The 15,542-nt window shown below is 35.8% G+C and overlaps 1 protein-coding gene across 2 annotated transcripts in view; it reads right to left on the bottom strand.

The window, feature by feature from the left end:
- LOC143225921 (protein NipSnap-like) overlaps positions 1 to 15,542 on the bottom strand; it is a 56,195-nt gene that overhangs the window by 28,791 nt on the left and 11,862 nt on the right. For both annotated transcript variants that reach the window (XM_076456163.1, XM_076456172.1), the window contains exon 5: positions 7,080 to 7,288. In XM_076456163.1, coding sequence (XP_076312278.1) covers positions 7,080 to 7,288 — 209 coding nt within the window. The remainder of the gene's footprint in view (positions 1 to 7,079; positions 7,289 to 15,542) is intronic.

The raw sequence follows: 15,542 nt of genomic DNA on the forward strand, positions 1-15,542 counted from the left end.
TAAAGCAAATTTTTGAAGTCATTTGCAATGATGGCCATGCAACTCACTACTGAGACCTATTGTTGGGCATTTCCTAACCCTGTTTAGGACTTCTTTTTGGTATGGTCTTAAACTTTTGACCAGCTAGTATTTAGCCTAATTTCATGGCATTCACATTTTCCCTCTTAAATGCTATAAAAAAAATTTATTTTCATCTTTCGAAGCTCTACTCAAATAAGTGGTTGAATCTAACAATGCAAAATGCATATTTTTTCTTTATGTTCATTGGCCTTAAGATTTTGGCCAGCAGTGTATCAGTAATTGTCTTATTCTTCTGAGTTAGAAAAATTATTTTACAATTTCTACAATGTTTTCAACAAATGAAGAACATCCATTTATCTTTTGTTTCAAGTGTGATAGGTGCGATTTTTTTGTGATCATCATGAAAAGCCTGAAAATAGCAAATCTTATGAGATTGCCAGTAATATTTGTTTTAACTGTAGATCAAGAGTGTATGGTATAAAACTTGATCAACAAGGAATGGGAATAAGAAAGAAAAGAAGACTACAGATACTAGAAATACTAACTTTTTCATTGCTCATCATGAAATAACATCCCATGGAATCTGCTTGGAATTTTATATCAGATTAGATTACTTGGACTGAAAGAATAGTAACTGTAAACATTTTTTCAGCACTTGTAATAATTTTCAATATGACTTTCTATTTAATTGTCAACTAAAATATCCAATACAGAAAATCCAAACAGTGAAAGAGAGAAAAAAAAATTCTAAGAGCAGAAGAGTTTTCATCACCTTATTGTCTACAATAACCATTAACAAACTAACCAGGTTTATTGGAAAATTATTATGGAAATTGTAATGAAAGAAGTGCCCAAATGTGGTAAAATGGAATTGAAATAGATTCAAAATGTAAAGTATGTGTTGTGGATAAGTTAGTTGTGTGTTTGCAATACATAAAGTCTGGAGCAGTTACTGTCAGGTTGATTAGTAGGTGTGAAGCTTCATCTACAAGTAAACATTTATGATACTCTCACAGAAAAAATGGTACTTCCATGGCTTCAACCCAAAATATATTATAAAACAGTGTTATGATAGAGCAGCTGAGATGACTGGAAAATATTCTGGCATGCAATCTCAAATCAAGAATAATGCTCCAAATCCTCTGTTTACATCCTCTTAGTTATGCATATTATGTAATTAAGTCTGCAACTGTAATTTAAAAGTATTATAGTTATACTAAACTCTCAAAGAAAAAAAAAATCAATATTTCATTAAAAGTACATGAATGTAATTATTTTCTGGCTAGTAAAACCCCAGAGATATTTTCCCTCTTTGCCATTTTCTCCCAGTCAAACACAGATGATAGGAGGACTTTCTGTTATCCTGGTTTATTGTGGATTTTGGGTAAGTATACTCTAAAAAGATAACACAGCCACCAGGTGGGATCTTTGAAATGAAAACAGGCTATGAAAGAGAAATAGTATGTATTTTTTTTAAACACAATAGGGAGATTGAATAATAACAGCCTATAGAAACCATAAACCATCACAAGGCAAAACAACTAGAAAGTATAGAGAAGTAGATGAGATGGTAAAGTGTGTCCACGTGCTCACCTATCATCTAAAGAAGCTTATAATAAGGAAGGTTACAAAGAGATATAAAAGAGTGAAAACAAGCAGGAATCAAATGCAAAGAAAAGTGAAACAGTTAACAAGATCTCAAATCCAAATTTGAAAATGCCAACTGGATGAGCTGACAGACACATCTAGTAAGGATAGAAGGAGATATATTCTTAGAAAAAGAAAAGTTTTGAGGTAAGGGCAAACAAAGATGGAAGTCCAGAAAGAAAGATGTCAGTGGTAAAGGCACACCAAAAATGAACACAGGGATAAGTCCAAGTCCAAAAAATTCAATAGGCAGGAAGCAAATGGTCAAAATCTCAGGAACAAAAGAACTGTGTGTTTTTCTTATAGCATAGCCACATAGGCTACCTGCTGAGCCCACCGAGGGGAATTGAACCCCTGATTTTAGCGTTGTAAATCCGTAGACATACCGCTGTACTAGCGGGGAGCAGGAACAAAAGAACAGTCTGGGGATAAGAGTATATAAATGTGGTGGGAGAGGATGCAAAAAGCATCTATAACTTAAACCTAAAAACAAATGGTACTTACACATCAGGAGGAAATAAATCAGGAGAAAAAACAGCACAAAAAAGTAGGAACTCAGCAACTCAAATGGGGTAAGCATAAGATCAAAGAGTTCACTAAGGGCTCAGGCAGGCATGAGAGTTGGGTGAGAAGGACAAAAGAGAATAAAGAAGCAAAACAGAATGGAGAAGGCACAGGAGAAAACACCTAGTGGTACTGAAAAAAACAAATGCCATGGACGTGGTCTCCTGACAACTACAAAGGAAAGAATTGACAAGCCTTTGATAAACATTCAGGGAAAAAAAAAAAAAAAAAAGAAAGCTGTTTCATATTATACCAGCCAGGAAGAAATATGTGGAAGAAGAACAAATAAGAAAAACCTGAAACAATGATTGATAGACAAAGACAGTGGAAGGGTAAACAAAATATTAACAAAAAGAATGCCACACAATTGAAAAGTCCAGCCTAATAGGTGAAAGATCAGGCAAAGTCCATGTGTGAGAATGGAGTGGAGACATTTCTTATTGAAATGGTTGCATGGGCACAAAGCAAGAGAGATGGGGATACTGAGGGGATGGAAGGGGCAAATATCAAGTGGACCAAAACTAAGATGGGAAGAAGTGAGAAAAGCCAAGAACCAGTTACAAAATAAGCATACGTACAAAGAAGTAAGACTACATATACACAAGAAAACTGACAGCCAGAGCCAAATGTTGAGAAATATAGGACCTTAAGAGAAGAAGTTGAAAAAGGTGGTAAATGAGTCCACAAAAAGTATGTCCTGTCAAGAGTAACTCCCATAGAACAACTGAGTGTATAGAGACTATGCAGACTGGCCAAAAATAAAGCTCCCAGCAAAAGACAGGTAAGAAGATCACTCCATATGAAATAGACAGAGGTTTTTGTCAAATGTCCAAAAGCAAAAAATGTGTGTACAAGCAACTGACAAGAAGTGTGATGAACTAGACTTCTGGAAAAGGGAAAATAAAAATAAAAGAATTAGATCTGGAACAGCTAAGTTTGGAGTAGGCTGATTAAATGAGGATTAGCAGTATAGGATTGTTGGAACAGAGGAAAAATCCTTGGAAGATAATGAGAACAGAAGTCATAAATCAGGGAGGAAAAAAACTCACTTCAGATATCTGGGTATACAATTGGAGTCAAATAAATAAATAACAAGCACATAAAAAAGGAAGAAGTACAAGAAAGAGGAATGTATCACAACCCAGCAAGTTCCATAAGAAGTGGAATATGTCAAACCAAGAAAGCAATGAACATCCAAAGAATCCTATCTGAATTGTAAAGTACCTCAGAAAAAATGTTAAGTGAGGAAAGAGCATACAGGAGAGTAGAGAGAGAAAGACAAAAAAGAGGGAACCATAAAGTGAAATATAAGGTAAGGAGCCCTGATCTGTTAAAAAGAAAATCAGACTTTGCCCCTTACCAACAGTTCTTTATGATATTCAATACTATATTATTTATAACGAATAGAAAATCAATATTTTCATCAATGAAATATTTTGTTACATCGAAAATGCATCGACTAGCTTTGATTAATTTGTAACAGCAGTTGTTGCATAGTTAAAACACCAGACAAATTATGATAATTATGGGACACTTTCTGCTTTTTACATGTTATTTTTGTGTGTTCTTTGGTGTATTATTTACTCATCACATTATTTACTGCAACATAACCATTGGTATAAAATAGGAGTTAAGTGTCATTGACCACTGACAGCAAGGAAAAAGAAGGCTGTGTATGTAATTTATTTCTTGTTTCTCATTTGTATTCTTTATTTGTTATTACAAGAGTAACCAAAATGTAAAAGAAGAAAATTTTCCAAGTTAGTTAAGATTAAATTAGGTAAAATAAGTTTTTTCATTAGTAGGTATGCTCATAAGCAGCTTGCAGTAACTTGTGTGTAATGTAATTAAATAGCATAATACGAGCTGAAAATTTGCTCGGTGATTTACACGTATTAATAATACGGGTGAAGGAGCAATAAAGCAGTAAAAGTTAAGTGTAAGTAGATGCATACTGTGACAAATTTTCTGCTATTTATAATAGACAAATATAGTTTCATGTCACAGTTTTTAGTCATTCTAGAAAGATAAAAAGGGTTAATTTAGATGCATTTCAATTTTTCTTTTGGGTAGATTACAAGATTGGTCAAATTGACCCAATTTGTGTAGAATTAGGTAGAGAAAATATCAGACAGAATATATAGTTTTACTGGAAATGCTTAAAATTTGATTAGAAGGTTTAGAGATTATGCAACTGAAACTTGAGATTTTTGAGATGAAGAAAAGTATTTTTAATTACATATACAAAATCGCATTGCACTTGAATTAGAAAAACAGTATATATGTATTCATGAACAAATCTTTAGTAAAATATTTCATTTAAAAAGTCCGATTTTGTGTATTAAAGATTTGTAATGTTTATCAAAAGTCTGCTAAATTTTCTGAAAATACACATGCTGTACTGAATGTTATAGTATGGAAACTATAATGTGTAAGAGATCAGTCAATTCAATCATACCCATACTGAGAGTTAATATATATGTAAAAACGGCCATTTGGGTTGAAAAAAATTTTTACATAGAGGAGTGAACAATGTTTCGACATTCGCTCCTCTACACAAAAACATTTGAGCAGTTGACTATACTTCTTCAGCAATAAAAAGGAGTTGAAGAGTGTGTGGTAATAAATATGAAAAAGAAGTTCACAACACAAGCAGGAAGTGTTTTACAAGATGGCTGTTTAACCTGACCAAAATTGGTGCAAGGCATGTACATTAGGCAATGCAAAATGTCAAGATCACCTCAAGAAACACTTCCTAATCACACGAAATGTACTTATTTTTCATATTTTATTGCCCCACACTTTTTATTTCTGAAAACTAATAGTACACATGTTCTCAGAAAGAATAAAGTGTCTGGATCTTTTTTTAATGTAAGTGACTTTCTTTAGTGATCCTTGATGCTAATTCTTCCATCACGACTACATTTTCTCAGAAACTCTATTGCAGTTTTTTTAATTTCATTACTTAAGTATATAACGCCCCTAAGAACACAGAATAATAACATGCACAAAACAAGACTTGTTAGTTATAAAAATGTAGCATAAAATTTTTCTGGCAATTTTTGACAGAGAAGATGTAATAGGTGAGATGGCAAAATGGATGTGCTTTTCTAGCTTATGGTTCCTTAAAAAAATGATATAGATGGCTACAGAAACTATGCTCTGCCTTAGTAATATATAAATTATAACAATCATTTATATTAGCTTTTGTACTTCTCAGAGAGATGATACATAAGTTAGAAAAATGTCATAATTCCCATGAAAGATTGAGGATTTTTAAATATTTGCTTATAAAAGTAAGAGCTTAAAGTCTATAAATTTAAAAGTTGATACATTCCTTATGTTTTGATACCAAGTTTATTTACAAATAATTATAATAAATCAGCTAAATTAATTTTTGAATATAACTAAACAGTTGGGACATGCACACTTTGACTCACCAGTAGCCAAAGGGCTAACATTATAATTGTGTTTTTTTTTAGGGTATTTTTTTTGTAGAACACAGAGATGCCAACTATTTCAAATGACTGAGCATAATGATTGTAGACAGAGCCCGTACAGATATCATACAACCACTGGAAACAGTTTTGAGTCATCCATATCTGTGGATCCATCTGTGGCTAAACTGTAAACACTGTTAGTAAATATGCTTGAAATCATTTTGTCATCTTCACAACATTTGTACAATGGCTGTAGTTTTGGTTCTAGCACAGCCATATGTTTTTGCTATATCAGAGTCTGAGAACATTTTTCTGAATAGATGTCCTGCATGATTGGCTACAGCTAGGGGTAAATTATGAACAATGACGAATTGCGTGAACATCACTTATGCATTTATGGTTTCATATTCTGAATACTTACTCATAAATGTTGTTATCTGCATTATTTTTGTCTTTGCCTCAGCCTTTTGTTGGTGAGATGCCAATTTTGTATGTCTGGAACAATCGTTTATCCCGTCATGCACCACAGAAAAATCGATGTGACAAACTGTACAAAATGCATGACTGTCACTGACTTTTGATGCAATGACCAGATGTTTTGATTTTTTGATTCACAGTTTTAGTCCTTTTAGACTTGCCAGAAACAAGACAATCTAGTGAACAAGGCCTCTTAGTTTTCCATCTTGTGAACGATCACATTGGTGTTTCTATGCCGCTTAGAAAACGAGAAATACCCATCTACGAGAGCGCTGATTGGCTGACAAGCACTGATAACGTAACTATGGATTCCTCCACGTACCCAGTATGGAGAAGCACTGCACTCAAACTATTGGTAGATGTAGGAGACAAAGATTTTTTATTATTTCAAGCACAAACATGATTATTGCAAGTAGCCATTTGAACTATGTCATTTATTTATTATCAAAATTTATTTGTACCTCACTAGAAATTTTCTTTTCACACCTTTCAGGCCCTGGGGGATCAATTTATCACTATTGTATAGGCCTATATAATATATAATAATTTGGAAGTTACAACAAGTCGTAATATTTGTCTGTATGAGCATATAGTCGTAATGTACACACCAAAATCGTAATGATTACGCTCAAATCGTAATGGTTGGCATCTCTGAAAACATATATTCTAAAAGCATCACAAAAGTGAAAATAACAATTTCAATGATGCCTTCTTTTTGTAGTTAAAACAATGAACCAAAACTTTTAATATCTCATATTTAGCATTCAGCTTAATCTACAGTGAATCTTATCAAACAATATTTTTTACTTTGTCCATAGTATTGTAGTATTACAAATTAACAAAACATTATTCTCAAAATTTCACCATATTTTTACTGTCATTACTTTCCCACAGAAGCAAAAACATTTTACTTATTTCACAGAAGCTAACCTTTAAAACATAAGACCTCATTTCATAATTGCAATCCCGTTTCTGAGCTTCTGGATGCCCCCAGTAGCTAAATGCTAACATCAGTTGATTTTCTCGACTACGAACAAGTTTCACTCTATCATTTTGAAGCTTCTGAAGCTCTGTATCTGTACGATATGTTTCCATAGCTTTGTGGGCTGCAGCATATCCACTGTATCGCCATATGTGTACTAAAGAAGAGAGGTTGCGCTGTGAGAATAATGAAATTTACTTACTGTAAGAAACAATATTTACATAACATTAAAGCGAAAAAAAATCATAATTGTTATCCTGTTTTTAATATACATGCATGTATCAAAATAATAATATGCATATCAATTTCTTTTAGAATAATCATAATATTTGTATAAAACACTAACAATAATAAAGCCAACCTTAATTTGACAAAAACCAAGGAACCCAGCAAAATAATTCATTATAAAAGGAGTTCATTAGAACCAACTGACTGCTAGATGGTGCATTCGGAAAACAAATGACTTTTATAATTACAATGTCTCAATGCAGTATTATTTTTTTTAATGAATCATGCAAAAATACAGGTAATAAAAAGCTTTCAATCTTTTTCTTTTTTATTTCCAACTAAAAATGATTGTTTACATCATCAATACATCTAGAGAGAATTATGTCACTATACTTAAAAAGGAAAACTTTACTTAATAAACTCTGTAATCTTGGTTTGATGGCAACCTGAGTCTTCTGTGCCATGTAGCAGGCAGGATTCTACCATAAGTGAGAATATCGTGGGAAATGCATAGAAGATTTTAGAACTACAATGAGCAGTTGCCTTTATAATACAGTCACTTACTGCTGCCACACAGTCGTCTATTGATGGCTTGCAAACAATGGAAGAATCAAGCTCTGCAAGAGCAGTGAAAGAGGGCCAGTTGGCTTGATCCAGCTTCCACAATGGCACACAGTACATAAAACATCTTCAATCTCCAACAGTTGCATAAAAATAGTGGTTTGAACACTTACAGGAGACTAGAAGTAACTGTGTAGCTTTGGCATGCAATTCATGGTTTGTACTGTTGAAGATACTTCTTGAGCAATGTTGGGGAATAATAGAACATCTCCATCTGGCTCATAATTATGTTGTTTCAGAAGGAAACCAATAATTTCTTCATCAGATGGTGATGTGCAAACTTCAGTTTCACCATCTCAGCTGCAAAGTCCAAAAATGATAAGTCAGGCAACTCAAGGCACCAAAACAAGCTTTTCCAAAAACAGCAGACTTCTATATCAGTAATCTTATCAGGAATTTTAATAGATTTATCATTTTTCACCACTGGCATTGACCTATCTTTCTAAACGAGACTAGTGGTATTTTGCATGTTGGCAAATGATGCCTTATAAAAACACACCCATCTCTGATACTAACTGTTAAAAGGTTTTCTCCAGAATCAAGAGACACCAGCATTTTCTGTACAACCCATTTTCAGAAGAAGCTCTTGAAATTTCTGATTACACTTTATCCATTAAATGCAGTTTGATGTTGTATTCAGTGAAAAAAAAACAAGTTTTGTCAACTTTAGGTTTCATATAGTTGGGTGAGCTGGGCAATGGTTTGGTTTGGTGCTTTATGGCACAAAGCAACTAGGCTGTCTGCACCAAATAGTTAAAATTAAAGTAAAATTATGAAAATTCATAAAAATAAATTAAGGTAAAATGTTGCCGTCGTTGAGAGCCGAACAATGATAAGACAGTAAAATGTGGCTTATTGTGACCTGAGTGTCACATAAACAACACTTCGGTGCATCAGTCCCAGATAAAAGAAAATGATGAGTAAAAAACTGTGATCAATGCACAGTCTACTTAGAACAACTTCCTCTTTCCAATCTCTATGAAAGTAAAACAGCAAAAGTCCAATAAAGGGTTTTATTTGGAAAAGCTTGTTTTCACGTTGATCACTCCAAGTTGGCTGCCAACTAGCACGGAGCTGAGCCATGAATATAGGACCATACTCCATGTATGGAACAGGCACAGCAGTGATAGTGCCAGAGCAAACAGATTTAGCTGCAGTATTGACAAGCCAATTCCCACTAATACCAACATGGTATTCTGGCCTGGCATCCAGAAAAACTGGATAGAAGTAGATGTTAAAGAGAAATGGTCCAGTTAGTTTTGAACATTGGCAAAAACAGGGTGAAAAGTAATGAAGCAATTCCAGGGCCATTATAGAATTAAGCGAGTCAGTATAAATAGCGAAATTTGAGTACTACTTAGCTTCTATGTCATCCAGGACAAGTGAAATGGCATATAGTTCAGCAGTGAACACAGAAACTGTAGCTGGAATTCTGTGTGCAATCACTTAACCACAACAAAACATGGCAGAGCCAACAGTCATATGCTTTCAAACCATCCATATAAAAAAAGAATGGAAGGATGGTTCAAAAGATGTTCAGCAAATAACAACAGTACTTCCAATCAAGAGTATCTGCTTTTCTCAGATGACTTAAAGAAGTGTTACATTTGAAAATTGTTATAAGCCATGGTGGGATGAGCTGGCCAGTAGATACAGTACTGTTATCCAAGAACAAACCCAATTCATCCAACTGCACCTGGATACAAAGGCCTAAAGAAGCAATGGCAGGTCATCTATTTTAAAAAAGCATGGCCCACCAAGGAAGGAAAACAACCCCATGTGGGATGCTGTGGTAAGGATCATAGTTTCGAAGCTTACAGTAAACACGGTTGCAAAAGGCAGAGCTGTAGAAGAGGTTCATGAGACACTGTGTGTAAGCTCTGAACTGGAGAAGTGCAGAGCTGAAGTCCCTGATGATGAATGAAATCCAGCATCTTCAAGGCTAAGGTCCTGGCAGAGCCATAGACCAGTGACCCATAGTTTAATTTCGATCAACTAAGAACACGATATATCTTAAGCACAAAACATCGATCCACTCCCCAAGTGGTGGAAGAGAGGACACGGAGAATGTTCATTGCTCTTGTACATTTGACTCATAGTTGCTTGATGTGTGGTATAAAGGTCAGCTTACAGTCAAAGATAAATCCCAAGAACTGTCCAGGGACAACAGGTAGCACAACTTCACCAATACGGAGCTCAGGATCAAGGTGAAAATCTTGTTGGCAGCAAAAGTGCATGCAAACGGTTTTAGAGAGAGAAAAATTAAAACTGTTTGTTGTGTTCCACTTTAGTAAATGATTAAGGGCAGTATGTAGCTGCCACTCAATATACCTTATGTACAACAACTGACATGAGATGTGAAAGTCATTGACACAGAGCCCATTTGCAACAGTAAGAGAGAGTTGTTCAGTGATGGTATTAATCTTAATTCTGAAAAGTGTGACACAGCCCTGAGGGTCTCCAAGTTCCTGTAGAAAATAATAGAAAAGTGGTGAGCCCACACAAACTTGGAATCACCTGTCCATTGAAAAATATTTAATAAAAATTGACAAATGACCACATAACCCATATAAATGAAGGTCTCAAAAATGCCCTACCTCCATATAGTATCATAAGCCTTCTCAATGTCAAAGAATATTGATACAAGATGCCATTTGAGGAAAGCTTTTTCAAGTTGAATCACATGGTCCATGGTGGAGTGCTGTCATCGGAACCCACTCTGGGTAGGTGAGAGGAGGTTGTTTGATTCGAGGAACCAAACAAGACGAGCATTAGCCGTCCTCTCTATGGTCTTCCACAGACAGCTCGTTGATGCAATTAGATGGTAGTTTGAAGGAATCTTAGGATCCTTCCCAGGCTCAGAGAAAAGTAGGACAACAGCCTGGCACCTGGCATCAGGAAAAACATGCTCCTGCCAGATTCAGTTAAAAACAATCAGATGAGTAGCAAGAGAAGCAGGAGACAGATAGTGCAGCATCTCACACTGTGCATCATCAGGTCCAACCACTGTACTGCTAGACCGATGAAGGGCCAGTTTGAGATCCACCAGTGTAAAGAGAAGATTACAGTCAAAGAGACAATCAACTCAAAAAGAAAGAGGTAAATCTCTCTGCCAGAGTCTTGATGACTAAGAAAGTGGAGGATGAAGCAGAAGTGCTAGATACCTGGCAAAAACTTTCACCTAGTATATCAGCTACTTCCTAGCCATCTGTCCCACAAGGGGACAGAATGATATTGCACACTGACCCTTCAAATCTTGTCCCATGTCACTTTGGAACTGGTAATAGAAGATATGCTGGTTGTGAACTTAATCCAGGATTCCTTCTGGCTTTGACATCTTAAACACCGAGCATGTACTCAGGCCTGCTGGAAAGCAATATAGTTCGAGAGTGTGAAATACCTACGAAAAGTATCCCAGGTACATTTTTGAGTCTTCCATGCCATGTAGCAAGCAGGATTCTGCCAAACATAAGGATATTGTGGAAAACATATTGAGGTTTTAGGACTACAATGAGCAGCTGCCTTTATAATACGGTCACTTACTGCTGCCATGCAGTCATCTATTGATGGCTTGCAGACAATGGGAGAATCAAGCTCTGCAAGAGCAGTGAATGAGGGCCAGTTGGCTTGATCCAGCTTCCACAAGGGCACACAAGTCGGGTGACATCAACCATGGCCAGTCTCTCTCAAAATTATAGGAAAATTATCACTGCCTCATGGGTTATTGTAATCCCCCAGGATTAAAAAGGGAGATGGCAATTGTTCAATGAGAGCATCAAGGTATGGTTGATCATAAGTCTCTCCAGATGATAGGTAAAGAGAAACAATGATGGTATGACCCAAGGAAACATGGATGGCCATGGCCTTGAAGGGTATGTCAAGTGGCAAAGACAGGGTGGGCATATGCTGATCAACCAACAGTGTCACCCCTTTATGCACTCGTCCATCACATAGTTTGTCATTTCTGTACAAAGAAAACTGCTGAAAAGTGACTGTATCAGCAGGTTTCAGAAATGTTTCCTGTAAGAAAAGACATACAGGATGGTAGAAAGCAATCAGTGTTTTGATGTCATCCAGATTAGAACATAAACCTCAACAGTTCCATTGTATCAAGGTGGTCATTTTTAATTATGTGTAGGCAAATTGGGTGGAGAGCTCTTCTGTTTACACCCACATCTTTTTTTCTTTATTATCTTTATTTGAGGGAGGTCTGTCAACATCCATGGATACTGCCCTGGGTCAATTGGATGGGTCTTTGTTGTTGGAAGAGGATACCAGTGACTGAGGAAGCAAACAAATACACATTTTGCATCTTGGGGGGGTAGGAGAAAACGTACCCAAGGAAATGCCCATACCTGGAACCACAGGAAGTGGATTTTGGGGTTTGCTGGAATGAATGTTAGGAACACAGATGGGTGTTGACATTGATTTATCAACTTTTTTAACCATTGAGGTCAAAAGACTTTTCATATGGTTTTGGAGGCACCAAGAGATCTGTCTGCACACCCACTGTAGTAGTGGAAGTAAGTGTAGCAGCATACGTCCAAGATGAAATGGTGAACAGCAACTTTCAAGCCTCAGGGTAAGTAACATTTTGAATTGTCTTCAAATGCTGCACCTCTTTTTCTTCCAACCATTCAGGATAAGAATGAAAGTAGAATAGGTGAGAGTCATTGCAATTGATGCAATGAGGGAACATTTCACACTCATACACATCATGGTCCTTGTCACCACAACGAGCACACATCAAGAAACTACAAAATGTATCATGTCTTCGAATGACCAAACCACTGACACTGGAAACATCTGGGAAGGTTTGGAATGTATGGCCATATCTTGCAATTAAGATAACTTGCCTTGATGGTGGCAGGTGTATGCAGTGATGTAAATGTTAAAATGAAGACAATGGTCGGCATGAGAATTCCATCTTTGCCTCACTGCAGAAACTCCTGGGTGGAGAAACCAGTGAGAATCTCCAACTCATGGATGTTCTTCAAATTCCTCTCAACAATAACTGCTCATAACAAATTCAAAGTAGCATAAGGCATAACCTCAATAGGTACATCCTCAATTGCTTTTGAATATAAGAGGAGTTCACTGTGTTTAAATGTGGATGTTTCCACTAATATGTCACCAGAGCAAAGCTTTTTTGACTGACTCTGAAGAGCCAGCAAGTCCCTCTAGTCCCTTCTGAATACAAAAGGGAGACATTTGCCATTAAGGTTTGGTTGAAAGAGTATATAGTATAAGAAAATGAGGTATAGATGTTGAAGACTGCTGCTCTGAATCTTCAAGACGTGGTCGCTTACCAATGGACTGTTTTTCCACTATTTAAGTTTGTATTTGGAGCATCCATACTAAAAGAAGAATTTTTCAATGCCCACTGACCCCACACACCATGGAGCCCTACTAGAGGATGCGCCACAATGCTCAACAAAGACACTGCAGCAATACCAGAGTTTTGTGAGCATTATACCCAAACACCAGCATCAGATACAATGTCCACAACACCTGCTGAGAATACTCACCACTGATACTTGGTTGACCCTAGCTCAAGTGGACCAGCCAATTGATCCTGGTGAGGGGGGAAGGGGCACCCCAAGGCTGCCCATCTACAAGAATTCAAGGCCAAAGTGGTGTGTTAAGATTGGACCCCTCAACCACCAGGATCCTCTCCTCCCCTTCATGAGTCATCATGCATGGCAAACATGTGGGTGGATGTTTAGATTCCAGAGGAGGTAAACTGAAAGAACAGAACCTTCCCTGGGAGGTCCCCTAACCACATACAGTAATCCATACCAAGGAGCAATTGGCAATGAATATAAGGACTTTTCTGACATATGAACATCTTTTCTTTTGTATCCAATTTTTGAATAAATTGTTATCCATTCATGCTTTCCTGATACATAACAGGTAAAGAGTTCACATTCTTGAAACACCATTGCTTCTTTAATTTGCCTATTACAGTAGCTTTAATGGAGAGTTTCCATTTGGCTTGTCATTTCAACAGTTTAAATGCTTACATCTCATGCCAACAGAAAGCATTAATCTGTGTAGTCAGTCCTTTTATGGTCCTCTACATGTGTTTGCTTTACACTTGAAAAACCTATTGTTTTATTACAAAAATCAGTTCACTGGAAACAGGCTTTTGTTGCAAGTGACTTTGTTTAAAACAATGTTGTCAATGGCTTTCATAGTATTGTTTGTTGTGAACAGTATTTCATGTAACTAAGTCCATATTAACGAGATTTGACTGTAATTAACTGTAAAAGTTCAAGCATATAACATTAAATAAGACTTTCCATAATTAGCACCAGAAAGAAATTATAATAACTTAAGCATATACTCTTACAAAGCTCCAAAAAGAAACTAATTGTGAATAAGCACAGTGACATATTGTGAAATAAATATAACACTGAAAAGAATACCAGTCATTCCCCTACAAAAATTTAATGATAATAATGAAGATACATATTCACTCTCACAAAGAGAAGAAATAACATCACTAGTGCGAAGACCTATTAACCTCTACAGAATAAACTACAGGATTGTAAAATATATTCATCTTGTGTTCATTAAGCAACTCATTGCTAAGAACCTTCTCATGATAAAATTAATGTATTAGATATTATAAATCATACTGTACTAATCTTGGGTATTGGCTTTCAGCTCTTTCTTTTAACTTTTGTCAGTGAATCATTTTATGACTATTTATACATCATTATATGGTGAGAAATTATTTTTCAGAATCAAACAAGGTAACTATATCCATTTCCATCTTGTCAAATAACTGTTCACAGGCTCAATAAACTGGATGAATTTTGAGCTTTTGCATTTAAAACACACCTACTTCAATTTTTAGCAGAGATCTTAAAACAACAAACAGAAGCTACACCTTTTATAGCAGCTAAAGAACTTTCTTACAAGTTTGAAGGTCTTTGACACACAATGAGAACAATGGCAACAAACCTGCACAATATTTACTGACTTTTGATGGAATGAAGTGCTGGAGTAGTTAGCACTTCAAAATAACTCCTAGTACTTGTTTTTTGTTTTTTTTTAAGAATTTAACAATTTATTTGCCTTTGCAAAAATAAGAAATGAATGTTGCTGCATCATATGAATGACAAACCCATTACTGCAATACAGGAGGAGTGGATACTACTGCATCACCATTTCCTGATGACCTAGTTGCTTTATAGCTCACAACAGAAAACACTTTTAATACTGTCAGCTGAGTGAATGTTTTTAACTGATACACAGTGTGTTTTGGGTCATCAATGCTGGTGAACAGATGAAAGGTTGGCTATGCTGCGATTATTAAAAACAATAATAAATATTAATTCTACTATGAAGTTCTGTACACACAATGAGCTTCCTTGATTGAAACACTGACCTGCTGCTGGACATCTACATTATCAGCTATTTTATACTGACAGACAGTTAGTTAGGTACAACTTATAAAATAGCTCATATACTTAATCTGAGTAATATGGTGAGGTGTGTGGAGGATGGATTCTTCTCAAAAATAACACAAGCAGTTAAGGTCAAGAAGCTACTAA

This window comes from Tachypleus tridentatus, chromosome 1, assembly GCF_004210375.1.
Source record: "Tachypleus tridentatus isolate NWPU-2018 chromosome 1, ASM421037v1, whole genome shotgun sequence".
In the NCBI taxonomy this organism is placed as follows: Eukaryota; Metazoa; Arthropoda; class Merostomata; order Xiphosura; family Limulidae; genus Tachypleus; species Tachypleus tridentatus.